At 40.2% G+C, this 14,069-nt stretch overlaps 1 protein-coding gene and 2 non-coding genes across 4 annotated transcripts; all 3 read right to left on the bottom strand.

Annotated features, from left to right (window-relative positions):
* Window positions 1-191: 191 nt before the first annotated feature.
* clptm1l (CLPTM1 like) lies at window positions 192-9,586 on the bottom strand. Of its 2 annotated transcripts, none has more exons than XM_069697955.1 (18): window positions 9,332-9,586; window positions 8,338-8,567; window positions 8,110-8,204; window positions 7,374-7,563; window positions 6,945-7,123; window positions 6,718-6,796; window positions 6,380-6,497; window positions 6,140-6,234; window positions 5,850-5,934; window positions 5,185-5,288; window positions 4,620-4,685; window positions 3,617-3,667; window positions 3,429-3,511; window positions 3,287-3,321; window positions 3,090-3,145; window positions 2,899-2,943; window positions 2,447-2,562; window positions 192-2,362 (listed from the first exon to the last, which is right to left on the bottom strand). In XM_069697955.1, the coding sequence occupies exons 2-18, from the start codon at window positions 8,500-8,502 to the stop codon at window positions 2,278-2,280; spliced, it is 1,647 nt and encodes a 548-aa protein (XP_069554056.1). In that variant the 5' UTR covers window positions 8,503-8,567; window positions 9,332-9,586; the 3' UTR covers window positions 192-2,277. The 2 variants fall into 2 exon arrangements, with proteins under 2 accessions (XP_069554056.1, XP_069554063.1); XM_069697962.1 differs by having other exon boundaries at window positions 9,384-9,586.
* A 507-nt stretch (window positions 9,587-10,093) lies between these two features.
* Window positions 10,094-10,165, bottom strand: trnah-gug (transfer RNA histidin (anticodon GUG)). Its single transcript has one exon. It is a non-coding gene; the product is annotated as a tRNA-His (tRNA).
* Window positions 10,166-10,654: 489 nt separating this feature from the next.
* Window positions 10,655-10,726, bottom strand: trnah-gug (transfer RNA histidin (anticodon GUG)). Its single transcript has one exon. It is a non-coding gene; the product is annotated as a tRNA-His (tRNA).
* Between the last annotated feature and the right edge of the window lie 3,343 nt (window positions 10,727-14,069).

Raw genomic sequence — 14,069 nt, 5'->3', positions numbered from 1 at the left:
ATAAAATATAACATAATATCACAATAATCTCTGAACAGATGAGACTGAAGGTAAATACTAGTTAGCAGTATGCAGCAAAAAAAACCTGGGTGTGTACAAATGGTGCACATGTTTATAAATTGAAGTCTACATCTGTGCTTCTTTGGTTCCTGCACCCGTTATCATTTACACACAAAACTCTGTAGACTGTATAGAAGAAAATGTTGCATCAGCCATTTTTATTTTAATCCGAAACACAAACATTACAATAGGTAAAACAATTTCAAGGCAAATATCTGGCAGATTTGTCTACATTTACCCAGGAACAGAAAGTATGTGCTGGATCTTTGTAGACAGACCTAATATATCCAGATATCTGAAAATGGAGTAGGTTGAATCCAAGTAGAGTCTTTCAATATAACATATAACATTAGAACTCTGGCATAGAAATCTAAATGTGACGGTGTAAATCCCAATGTTGTAATACTTTCCTCAACTGTTACCATTACTGTTTCCCCCCCCCACAATGTCAGAGTCTGTTTAAAACCATGAGATCGACCATTTATGGTGAACGTACTAAGCTCACAAACAGTTCGAAGAATCATTTCACATTTGGCACTATCATATTTTCTTGGCCTTGATAGGTAAAAAATACTCCAGCAGGTAAAACTCCAAAACTAAAATGGATGGAAAAGACAGCATAGCCGTTAGTGGTACCCTTCTGTGTTACAGTGTCATAAAATAAAGAATCATTAAACATGTGGACAGAGCAGGAAAAAAAAAAAAAAAGAAGAAAATTAACAACAATTCAACTTCACAAATTCCGGAACTTTCAAGCTTTACATTCTGGAATGTTCAGGCAATTCATAGTGTCTCCACGGCAACAAATCACACCCCTCTATCCTGCCTCTGCTGCAACTCAAGATTCTATAATATTTAGGCAATTTGTTGCCATCACCGTGGCAACAAATTGGAATCTTGTAAAAATTTCTTTTATATGTATGAAATTTCTAACTAGTTTTTTTTACATGATTCCAGGCTCAGACATTTTTAAGCACATACAGTAAATTAAAAGGATGGTTAAACAGGGTCATTCTGCAAGATGACCCAGAATTAAACTTTTCCAAGAGCGACATTTTTAACAGCCACCTCAGTGAGAGATGTTCAAAGAAATTTGCATAACTTCATATAATTTCTAGAAAGGCGCATTTGACAGGGCTAACAATGCGTCCACTTAAGCTTTTCTACAGCCCTCCTTTGATTAATGCAGTTTTTATGCTATAATGGAGTTCCTGTAATTACCAGTTACTGACTTGTAAATAGTGTTCACTTCAGCACCTAAGCCGTGATTACAATAGGAACTTGATTATCTGAGAGCTCTGAAATATCAGACATGGTGCTTATTGAATGATAATACACAAGTGCCTGAAACAGTAAACACATTTGAATGCTTCACGGTTTGCCAAAGTCCATTGTTCTGGGTAATTGAACCCAGATTGAACTGAGCAGGTGTACAACTAGCTCCTGGATTATGTTGTCTCGATGAATGAAGCCTATCCGATGAGCAAAGCAGCTCTTGTTGAACCACTTTTGGACATGGATTGGTTTCTCAAAGCAGAATCTCTCCACAAAATGTCAGTTAACTGAAATTAGTGAATGTAAAAATGTTTAAAATGATAAAAATCCCTTTTGACTTCTTCTTTATCCCTTAAACGGCGAGTCCCAACCAATGTAATCAATCATATTTTACTCTAGTATTTGCAAATGTACAAGCAGGAAACCAAAACGAATATATGACGTGATATTAACAGGATGGAATCGTTTCATCAGACAACCAATTGGTGACTGTTTGTTACAAAAGAGGAAGGGCAGATTTTATGGCAGAAAAGCCTTAAAGTTGCCACAAATATCTACTATAGGAAAGTTACGGTAGTCATCAGGGTACCCTGTCATATCAGGAATGAGCAGTGTCGGACCTGCTGCGGATTCAGGTTGTGCTCAGGGTGCAGGTCATTCACGCCAATCACAAACACATTAAAGCCCCTTTCAACACTTTAGGACAGGATGACAAAGTCAAAAACCATGGGCATGTTAATGTACTGTAATGGTCTGTTTACAACTATCCATTCATCCATTATCTATACCCGCTTTATCCTGTTTACAACTAACTGGCCAAAAACATAAACAATTTCCTCTGGAGCATGAAGCTCAGCTTAGTTGATACCAGTTAAGATCAGTGGACACCAGACATTACCCACAGATACCAGATCGTTAAAGTCAATAGTACATCCTTTCTTTCTACTCCTTGTGAGTTTTCCTCTTGGGTTTTTCATCGTACGAAACTCCATATTCATTGACTCTCGTTTTGTCCACTGGGTAGAGCCTGAGGGAGCAGAGAGTTAGAGGTTACAAAACTGTTGTGTTGGTGATGTGTGTGTGTGTGTGTGTGTGTGTGGGGTATGTATACCATCTCTGGTAAAGGTAGATTAGAAACACCACATCATCTCTGAAACAGGCCAGTCGGTGAGACGTCGGCATGGTGATGATGAAGGCAAACACATCGTCGATGAAGGTATTAAATGCCTGGTAACAATCAATCAATTTCAATTAATATTCTCATAACAAAAGGAAAAAAATACACTCATCACCGAAAAGGATATTGAGTAACTCCTGCAAATGAAATCATCTGAAAATATCTACACGGCTAAAAGTATTTTCAGTTTAGATCTAATTTCACAAATAAAAATATAAATAAATGTAAATAAATTTAACAGCCAGCTAACACTACAAACTGTGAAAGAAAGAGCTGAACATCACTGTTTTACAGCACAACAGCTCTCTGAATCAGAACACAATCTATTTGCTGCACCATGTTAATAAATATATAAGTTCATTATTGGAGAGGAAATTAGTTCTGACCTTATACATGAAGGCCTTCCAGGGCAGGTGGGCCACAGATTTCAGCTGTCGCATAAAGAACAGCAAAATATGTTTAAGATATTTACAAGATGAGAAGAGAAAATCAAATGCAATGCTGTTGTGGAATTTTTCAAGGAACATGATGCAACTTCACAACATTCCTTGTTCCTCGTCTTAAAGTGAAAACTCACCTTGAAGTTGACAAATAGTTGAGGAAGCATGAAGAGGAAACCGAAGGCGTACACACCTGCAACAGTGAAGATAAAACGAGAGTTTACAGTGATTATTATGATAATGTAAACAAGACTTAACTTTTAATCAATGGCACAAGTGACTGATCCAGTCAATACACTGGTTATCTTTGTGCTCAGTGTATAAAACGGCTCACCATTCACCAAGCTGTTGATCAACCACGAGTACCAACTGAAACAGAAACGCGTACAATAAAATAAGTAATGACTGGTAAGACAAAATAAATCAGTATCATGGGATTTTCAAACATAGTGTTGGTGTTATTTCTAGACTCAGACCTCTTATATCGCAGGAATATCAGCGCATACACTGCTCCTCCAATACACAGTGGGTAAAGCAGGTATGAGAGATATTTCATGGCCTTCAGAAAGTACAAAGAATGTGACGATTAGAACTGAGCTCATGTTACAAACTATTGTTATTTGTGCTGGATTGTCTGTGCATGTGCGAGTCCGTCGTGTCTCACCAGAGTATCGTATTCTTCTGTTCTCCTCTCCGATTCGTCTAATTTTCCGAACTGGGTCACAGAAAGCAAACACACATTAACACACACATTGCCTTTATCTGTGCAGCTGTGAGGTCAGTGCTCCTGGAATGAAGGCAAAATGCTGTGGTCGCACTGACAATTACACAATATATCTGTTCATTAGAACTGCCCAATGTAGCATGATCAGCTTATATTTATAACAAGGCCAATTATTTTTTTCTATTACAGATATATTATCTGACCAGGAAGGGGGAAAAAAAAAAAAAGGTTTAATTTATTTGTAAAACATGGCCATAGCTAGCGACAGTAATTTAGTACAAAGCGTTATTACAGCAGCAGGCAGGAAAACCTGCAGAGAGAAAGCCACATACCGGAGTTAAAGAAAAATGGCACTAATAGTCCACATGGCAGTTCAGGGTTTTAATTTATGCAGTGTAGGCTAGATTTATTCTTTTACACTGCGGGGGTAAATACCAGAGGTGTGAGTCTTCACTGGCCTCATGTTTCGCTTATAATTCAATTGTCAACGATTCGATTGCAAGCCATCTCGATGAAGTTTATAGAAGAAGAGTGGGTTTTTTTTTTTGTAGCTACAATTTCCAGATATCCACTAAATTCCTGAAATATAAACTATCAGTAGATGCTAGAATTTACAAAACTTCCCCAGACACCTGACATACAGGCTATTGATAGACACTAGCTATCCAGCTGAGATGCCTCTAGTCCCCACTCAGTAACTACAGCGCACACAACTCAGACAGGTGTGTGTTAGTTAGTGTGAAAGTAAGTTAAGATTCTGATGTCAGATTTAGTTTAAGTTGAAACTGAGTGATCGGGCCAACCGTATATAGCTTCTGTTTGGTAAACACTGGGCTATTAAGTTCTGTCACTGCATTGTGTCACGTCGCATCCTCTGATCAAGAAATGTCCACACTACTAGTAAATACCCCCCCCCCCGCTCCACACACACACACACACACACCAGGAATGTTGGTTTGCCTCCTTTCCAGAAAACCTGAATCTTCAAGGCCTTCTTCACTTTCCATACCTACAACCGAAACATCAACACATGTATTAAAACAAGTATCACACATTAATCTAAAAATTATACTCTGCATTGATTTGACCTACATTTACAATCACTTTTACTTTGTTACAACTGCTGTACATTCAGACAAGGTGAAGTCTGTCTCACTATCATTAAGCCAAATATATTTTTGTAGTCGCTCGTGGGAAACTGTCTCTGTAGGCATGTAGGTATGTAAATAGTCCGAAATACTTTAACTTCTTACATTTTTAAACAATAATGAGTCAAAAGAGCCATTAATTCAGGAAAAGGCTGAACAGCCGAAAAGGCAAATCGGTTTTTTTTTTTATACAAAACTTTTACATGGAACAAAACTAAACAATGTTCTATAGTGAAGATAAATGATCTCATTTTGTTTTCATGGAACGCATTAATTTGGAAAATAAGCATTTTTTTCCCCCACTATATGTAGTTAGCATTGTATTTACTATAGGTTTGTGTGAGATAAATGTACACTCACTTCAATGATAGAGCCGACCCCGGCAGGTATGAGGACGAGCAGGCTTGTCTGCTCGTCGAACAAATACAGGAAAATCACGATGGTGCTGAAACATCGCCACAGCACTAAAACACACAAAAAAACAACATTTCATTCAGGAGCAGTTCTGTCCAATGTTAGTGACTCTGAAGAACAAACATTTGGTTCAGAATACTGATGAATGTGTCCATTCCAGTGTATTTTCTAGTTTCTTCTCTAAATATCCAAAAATCAAGTATCAGTGGAAGTGGCAGAGCTACAAGAATATTATTCTTTTGCTTAAACTGCTTTGGGTGAAATATTGCTCTCTTTGCTTAACAGCAACACCCAAGTGAGCAGAGGGAAGCAGAATGTAACATCTGGCCACCTGGCAGTCCAAATTCACTCTGAACACACACAGGTACATCTGTGTGTGTCGGGTGTCTTGTAGACTCACTTGTTTCACACATTTTTCCAAAGGGTTATTACAGGCTGACGGTTACATACTGTATTGTACATTAACTATTTACCTCGTCACAAGAAAATGGTTGTGTGCAATTGAATCTCCAGACTTTCCTTAGTGTTCACCGTGTTGCGTTTTTCGGTGTATAAACGTTGCATTGACGGGGCGGATGAGAGCATAAAGCCATTGCTGTGAAGTGACCCACCTGCTTTGCTGGACATTCCCACCATGCTTTTCTTCTGCTTCCAGAAGCTGATGTCATTTTTGAAGGCCAGGAAGTCAAACAGGAGCTGCAAAAAGTAACAGACATGACAGGAGTTTAAAGCCTTTAAGCCCCAAGAAGGTAACAGTTTGCACCAAAGGATTACACATGCAGAGCAAATAAATACACAACCCTTAACTACTACAGTTCCTGCAGCAATTAGTATTCAGAATTTCTGTGCCATTACATTTGACTTCATGCAGTATATTCTAAAACTCTACAGTCCAACTCACATGGAAGGCAGCTACAAAGAAGGTCAGAGCCAGGAAGTACAAGTTGGTATCCACAAAGATCCCTTTGATCTCATCAGCATCCTTTTCTGTGAAACCTGCGAAACATAAAACACATTATTAGAGTGATGCGTTTGTGTGTGTGTGTGTCTAAGTGTGAGCCAGAGAGAGATATAGCGGAATGAGAGAGAGAGAGAGAGAGAAAGAGAGAGAGAGAGAGAGAGAGCGCGCATGCGAGCATACCGAACTGCTGCAGAGAGTAAACAGCATCTTGCATGTGGATCCAGAATCTAAGTCGCCCCAGAGAGATGGCGTCGTAGGAGATTGTCAGAGGGAGCTCCGCGGAGCTACTGTTGATCTCCTGTACACACACACAGACAGACAGAGAATTCAGTAACACACTGATGTTGTGGCCTCATACACTTTAAATGTGACCTGGGTCTGGGTCACCCTTATTCAATATTCTCCAAGCATGTTCAGTTGGAAAATAAAGTGAATAACAGAAGATAGAGTTTCTTTGAAAATCTGCCACTGGGTCTAGCTGACAGGCAGTTGCAGCGTATTGCATAATATAAACTTACAACAAGGTCCTTGACCCGGTTGCTGAGCTCGTCGACAAATAACAGAGGAAGATACACCATCTTCTTCCCATTCGGGAATCTGAAACATAAACAAACAAAATACTTTTCTGATGCCTTTTGATGCGTGTATCCACCGTGTTCAATATCCCTTGTAGTTTTTTCTGTTCACACATAGCCAGACTGCTCTCTGACAGTGTTTCTCTGTGTTTGAGTATCCATGGTCTTACACATTGAGGTATCTGTGCACATCACTGGGGAGGGATTCTTTGTCGAACAGGAAGTGGTCGCTGACAATGTTGAGTGTTAGGCGGGAGCGCCAGTGGGAAACCGGGTGATCTGATATAGAAGTGGCTCCACTTCTTGCTGCATCACGCTTTTTCTTCTTCTGGGCTTGCTCTTTCGGACCCTGTGTGATCAGACACGCGCGTGAACTCTCAAATTAAAACTCAATGAGAAGAAGCCAAACTCCTCTGAGTCTATATTGATAAGATCAGAGAATTATGGGAGATGCAAAAGGAACGAAGGTATCACATTCTGTGTATTGGTTGATGCATCTGCCGTACATGTTCTGCAGTTAAGAAATGAAAAAGGAACGATTTTACAGTAGCAGAGGAATAACGACAGGAAAAACTCAAAAACCGTTTACCACTTAATACCTGTGTCTGATCCTCCAGAGATATCAGAGAGATTTCAGGCAGTTTAGGGACCATGTATGTGGTGAGCTGAGCCACGAAGTGGACCTGTTTTGGATCGTGCCACGGACTGACGCCCGCTTGGTGGACAAATATTAGTGCATATAAAGTGCCATTGTTACGGGTTTTCTTCGGGAGGGAGACATTGACGATCCTGGAGGAAAGAGAGAAGAAGATGGAGTGAGAATCAAAATTTAGATGTTTAACCCTCTGAGAGCTACGACCCGCCAGCAGGTTTGAAAGGCGTGTTTTTATATATATATATATCTATATCTCTCTCTCTATGTATATATATATATATCACATCACTAATATGTGTTATATTTATTTATTACCCAGAAACTGTAAAAACAGAAATTATCATCGGGTTTTCAAATTCAGACCTTAGGCCATCACTTAGTGATATTTCACCAATATTACTTTAGTCTACATGTCACATTAAAAATGTTGACAAAATTAAACCATTTGCACAAATCAGACTGCAAATAAAACTAAATGTTGCTCTCTTCAGCACAGCTGGGAAGTCTTTAACGACTCTGCTGAGACCAACAGACATTGTTGAGCTCTCCCTACTTCTTCCCATGGTTATGTTGTTTCTATAGAGGTGCAGCATCTGCTGGTTTAAAATTTTTGATTTGAATGAAGATTTGAAGACAGAATCAATTCACTTTCCCCACTAAAACCTGCGAGTCCCACCAACCTCTCAAACTTGCTGTTGACATCAAAGTTCTCCTCTGTGTGGATCAGCGTGTGCCCGCTCTCTGCATTTGACTGCAGTGCAGTGTAGATACTCAACTAAAAAACAAAAAACAAAGTAGAGAGACGTCACAGGTATTAGTGTTTACATATTCTGGCAACGGCTCCTACGCTGCTCATCGAACCAAACGGACGACGCGAGAGCGTCCGTCCGTCCGTCCACATAACTGACCTGCAGTTTGGGGTTCCCTCCCAGGAAGGGCGTGATGCAGTTGTCACCTTTGGGGCTGTCGCAGGGTTTGGTGTACACGATGCCGTACATCACCCAGCAGGTGTGCAGCACGTAGACGGCGAACACCCCCACAACCAGGGTGGTGAACGATGTCTTCAGAAACATGACGCTGGCGGTGTGTCGTCGTCGTCGTCGTCTCCTTCAGCTAGCCGGGCGGTGGGGCCATACGTCTGGAAACGAGCCATCACGGGAGGAGGATTAGACGGAGGAGGGTACTTATTTTGTCTCTTTCTGTGTCAAAAGGGACTATAAACTGGCCAAGCCACAATTTGTTCTTCCTCATTTGTAAGAGACAGCTGAAAAGGTTTCCATTTAGAGAAGCTGTTGGTTAGCCTGTACGTACAGCTACTCCATTTCTTTTTTTGTACCCAGCTGTGGTAAGAACTTTTGTGCATGTTCTGGTATCTGTCTCCCTTTGTTTGATGTTGATGTGATCCTAATTGTTCAGCTGTTAAAGCGCTTTGATGGTCTATCTGTGGAAGGTGCAATGCAAATCCTCTTTCCTTACATTAAACAGGATGCAGTCAGTCAGGGTCTGACATTGAAAGGAAACTTATTTACGCAGGAGATTTATTTATTTTTTTATTTTTTTTTTTGGAGCTGCTCTTCCAAAGCACCCGAATTACTGCGAACACTTACCGGCGGAGATGAAACACGGATTCATTCATTTGTCTCTTAAGGTTGCGTTAAAAAGACACTTCTGGTGGTAATTTCCCGCCAAAATGAGTTAATTTAACTCAAACGCTGAAACACTTGCTGTCAAGTTGTCCATATGTTTCTTCTCAGGTTTTACGAGTCACCATCTGAAAGGTTTGTTCGCGGATGGTTCGTGATATCTACCGTATCGGTGCTGCCAAATTAACAGGGTTTTCCCCCCCTCACAGGTTGAGGCTTATAATAAAAGTAAAATTCAGCCGCTAACGTCAAACCTTACCGGTGTTTTATCGAGCAGGCTGTCGTTGACAGGACACACTCTGCTGGATCACAGGCTGGCCATCCGTCCGCTCACTTTACCGACATCGTCTCTTCAAACCCGTCCACTCGTTGCGGCTCAACAAGACATCTGCTGTCGACTCGGCTGGCCCCTCCTTTCCAAGAAAACAAACAAACAAACAAACAGCTATGTCCAATTTTGTTTTAAATGAAGGCACGATGTGTATCTACTTCCGCCATTCGTTTCCTGGTTGGTTTCTTTGACGAGATTTGGGAGAAGTAACGCGAGACTTTATGTCACTTAGGCACTTGTGGCTATGAAATCAGATTTATAAAGACAGGTGTGTGGACATCGATTTGGACATAAAAACGATCATGTTACGTGGAGTTATTAGGACTTTTAATCAAAAGCAAATTTAATGATGTATTTAAATATGACATACTCGGTCAAATAGGCTACATATACGTCATACCGATCGGTCAGATGCAGAAAATGTGTGGACCTGCGCTTTTTGCTGATTGTAACAAGGTTTGACAAAACATTTAACTATAATTGGTACGATAAAAACACTGCGTTAGAATAAAAACATTCTTCACGTCTAAAAGCATATGAACACATTCAGGGGAGTGAAGCAACATTCATAGAGAAGGTTAGGTTTACTGGGATCAATACCCAATGATTTACCTTCTTAAAAATGCATGCTGGGACTACTTTCATGGACACTTGAGGTGGGTTATACGTTCATGTCTTTTAAAAAGGGACTGCCGTGACCCGGATTCGAACCGGGGTTGCTGCGGCCACAACGCAGAGTACTAACCACTATACGATCACGGCTGGCTATTTGCCTTGGACCCACTTAATCATGTTTGTTTTTTTTGTTTTTTTTACCGGAGATTCATCTAAATCTGAAAGTGACATTTCCTTGTGACTTCAAACATATTGAGACCGTTTTATTAGCCTACTTTAAAAAAAAAGTAATAATACGTTTCCTGCAAGTGTCAGTGTTTAGCTTCAGAGATGTTGATTCAAACTTATGGTCATTTTAGACGATATTGTTTAACTTCACTGCATTACACAGAAATGAATTTCCCTCAGCCCTATTCAGCCTGTACTCACTGATAAAGCTAATTGGAGTGGACACAAGAGCTCAACATCCTCGCGAATGACCACATAGTTCAATTCACATCGCCCTGAAACAGTTGGAGGGTAGGATTTGCATCATGAAAGTAATGAATTAGCGTTTAAGTCCACAGTATTCTCATCTTCTCAGCTCTGACAACCATGGATGATGGAGATACACAGTTTGCCCCTTAGAAATAAAACTGCCGTGACCCGGATTCGAACCGGGGTTGCTGCGGCCACAACGCAGAGTACTAACCACTATACGATCACGGCTGACAGCTGAACAGCTGGAACAAATCTATAAACCACAGGTTCATCAATGACCAAACAGTTAAAATGGTCAACAGTTTCAAATACCTCAGAGTCACACGAGACATTAGAGTCCGTTTTTACCACATGACATCTAAAAAAGGATCCATTTAAGACTATCAGCAGCAAGAACTCTCTGTGACTCTATTACTGTCCCAGATCATTATTCAGCCCTTCCTATTGTACTGCTCCACCTACTTTTTTTTTTTTTTTTTTTTTTTTTTTAACATGTTCTCCGTTAAAATCTAAGGGTATAAATGCACCATCTGCTTACATTTCCCACATGTAAGAATTTTACAGTGTTGTGTATTAAACAGTCACAGTGAGATAATAACCTTGTCAATACAGGAGGTTGCCTCGGGCTAAAATGATTCAACAGCAAACATCAATTTATCTCACATAACCTTAGGGCAGGAAAATATATCAGATATAAAAGCGCATGTGTGAGCTCTTTTATGCCTCATCTCTGGCTGTGAAATAATGTTAGCGCTGTGAAGCAGCAATTTGTTTGTATTTGTACACCAGTCACTTTGACATTTAACCAGGACTGTTTGTCCCTGCATGACATCCAAACCTGCTTTACTGTACTAATGAATCATTTCTGCGCTGCAGACAGTCAAGCTTATCTGCTTCTGAGTTCGGGCCAGTGACACTGACCTCAGTCTTAATGAAGTCCTTGAAACTCAGAGTTTTTCTTCCAACACATGCATCACAGCCTCACTCCTTGACCCCCTGCAGTTGGCCTGCAGACTGAAGTGTCTGCTGTGTCAATATGGGCCTATAATTTGTCTGCGGACTCCCATAACCTCCGTGACTCTGCCATCAGGATATTATATGTGGAATATACAGTCGCTGTGAATTGAGCACCATCACCATCATCCTGGAAGTGCTCTGTGGGCAAATTTCCCAGCTGAACATCACTTCATAAATCTTTAATGGGATATTATTAGACTTCCTGTATCCAGCGTGACCCCACCTGTCTTCACTGTACCTCTCCCCGACTCAACTCCCTGCACACCAACTAACTGCATCTTTTGCTTCCTGTCTGTCAGATGGTTTATGTTCGCAGATGACCTAACCCTTTTAGGCCTCATCAGTGGCCATGAAATGGACTGTCATGTGTCATGATCCACCATCTGCATCATCTGAAGATACAAGCAATTTCAAAGTTAGATGCTGTTAGAAACTCAAGAAAACTCATATGTTATATGATCGGTCTTCTGAATGATATGAATGACCCAGACTTAAAGTTATTACAGTGCATCCGGAAAGTATTCACAGCGCTTCACTTTTTCCACATTTTGTTATGTTACAGCTTTATTCCAAAATTTATTAAATTCATTTTTTTCCTCAAAATTCGACACACAATACCCCATGATGATAATGTGAAAAAAGTTTGTTTAAAATTTTTGCAAATCTAGTAAAAATAAAGAATGAAAATATATCACGTACATAAGTATTCACAGCCTTTGCTCAATACTTTGTTGAAGCACCTTTGGCAGCAATTACAGCCTCAAGTCTTTTTGAGTATGATGCTACAAGCTTGGCACACCTATTCTTGGGCAGTTCCTCCCATTCTTCTTTGCAGGACCTCTCAAGCTCCATCAGGTTGGATGGGGAGCGTCGGTGAACAGCCATTTTCAGATCTCTCCAGAGATGTTCAATCGGGTTCAAGTCTGGGCTCTGCCTGGGCCTCTCAAGGACATTCACAGAGTTGTCCTGAAGCCACTCCTTTGTTATCTTGGCTGTGTGCTTCGGGTCGTTGTCCTGTTGGAAGATGAACCTTCGCCCCAGTCTGAGGTCCAGAGCGCTCTGGAGCAGGTTTTCATCAAGGATGTCTCTGTACATTGCTGCATTTATCTTTCCCTCCATCCTGACTAGTCTCCCAGTTCCTGCCGCTGAAAAACATCCCCACAGCATGATGCTGCCACCACCATGCTTCACCGTAGAGATGGTATTGGCCAGGTGATGAGCGGTGCCTGGTTTCCTCCAAACATGACGCTTGGCATTCAGACCAAAGAGTTCAATCTTTGTTTCATCAGACCAGAGAATTTTGTTTCTCATGGTCTGACAGTCCTTCAGGTGCCTTTTGGTAAACTCCAGGTGGGCTGTCATGTGCCTTTTACTGAGGAGTGGCTTCCGTCTGGCCACTCTACCATACAGGCCTGCTTGATGGAGTGCTGCAGAGATGGTTGTCCTTCTGGAAGGTTCTCCTCTCTTCACTGAGCAACGCTGGAGCTCTGTCAGAGTGACCATCAGGTTCTTGGTCTTGGACTTCATGGCTTGGTTTGTGCTCTGACATGCACTGTCAACTGTGGGACCTTTATATGTAGACAGTGTGTGTCTTTCCAAATCATGTCCAATCAACTGAATTTACCACAGGTGGACTCCAATCAAGTTGTAGAAACATCTCAAGGATGATCAGTGGAAACAGGATGCACCTGAGATACATTTTGAGTGTGATGGCAAAGGCTGTGAATACTTATGTACATGTGATTTTTTTTTTCATTTTTTTTTTCACGTTATCATTATGGGATGTTGTGTGTAGAATATTGAGGAACATTTTTTTTTTATTTAATCCATTTTGGAATAAAGCTGTAACATAACAAAATGTGGAAAAAGTGAAGTGCTGTAAATACTTTCCAGATGCACTGTAATCTTGTTTCTTTTATATATATATATATATATATATTTTTTTTTTTTTTGCTGTCCTACTTTATTATTTGACCTGTTTATAAATCTGTTTTAAATTGTATTTGATAGTATTGGCATGCAGGAAACCACTAGACAACAAAAATTGTTTGTATTAAAGGTTATCATCCGAAAGTCCTAAATGAAATTGATCAATTTTCAGTGATGGAAAGTAGAGTAACTAAGAACCTTTACTCAAGTGTTGAGGCACATGAATATTTAGTGCAAAAGCAGATTTTGCACTACATTTGTTTGAATCTTTATAAGTGTGAATGCTGTTTTGCATATTTGGACCTCAATGTCATTGTACTTTGTGCAATGACAATTAAAGAATTCTTACACTGACATCAGAGTTTACAGAGCTGTCAGAGTAGTAGAAGTGAAACTTGGCAGAGAACTGGGCCATGGTGCGTCACATTGACTAAACCTATACAATAATACCACTATGTGGCCATTTACAAAACATCAATGAGTTAAAAATATCACGCTGATCTTTCCCAACTATCTCAGAACATGTGTTTACCTGAACTTTTTCAAATTTTTATGCTTTTTACCCTTGTGCATCACTTTGAAATAACATTACACTTTGTAATTTAGAGGACAAAAATGTCCGAGG

This window comes from Brachyistius frenatus, unplaced genomic scaffold (assembly GCF_029030835.1).
Source record: "Brachyistius frenatus isolate BFR_SWC_R1_liver_20210118 unplaced genomic scaffold, ASM2903083v1 Contig_2, whole genome shotgun sequence".
NCBI lineage: Eukaryota > Metazoa > Chordata > Actinopteri > Embiotocidae > Brachyistius > Brachyistius frenatus.
The sequence above is the reverse complement of the archived record's forward strand: the minus strand, read 5'-3'. Positions and strand labels throughout refer to the sequence as shown.

Coding starts and splice junctions, on each gene's coding strand:
- clptm1l (XM_069697955.1), bottom strand. CDS start 8,502: ATGTTTCTGAAGACATCGTTCACCACCCTGGTTGTGGGGGTGTTCGCC. Junction 6,797..6,944: donor GTGCACAGATACCTCAATGT/GTAAGACCATGG, acceptor TTTATGTTTCAG/ATTCCCGAATGGGAAGAAGA. Junction 3,668..4,619: donor GAGGCAAACCAACATTCCTG/GTGTGTGTGTGT, acceptor TCTGTGACCCAG/TTCGGAAAATTAGACGAATC.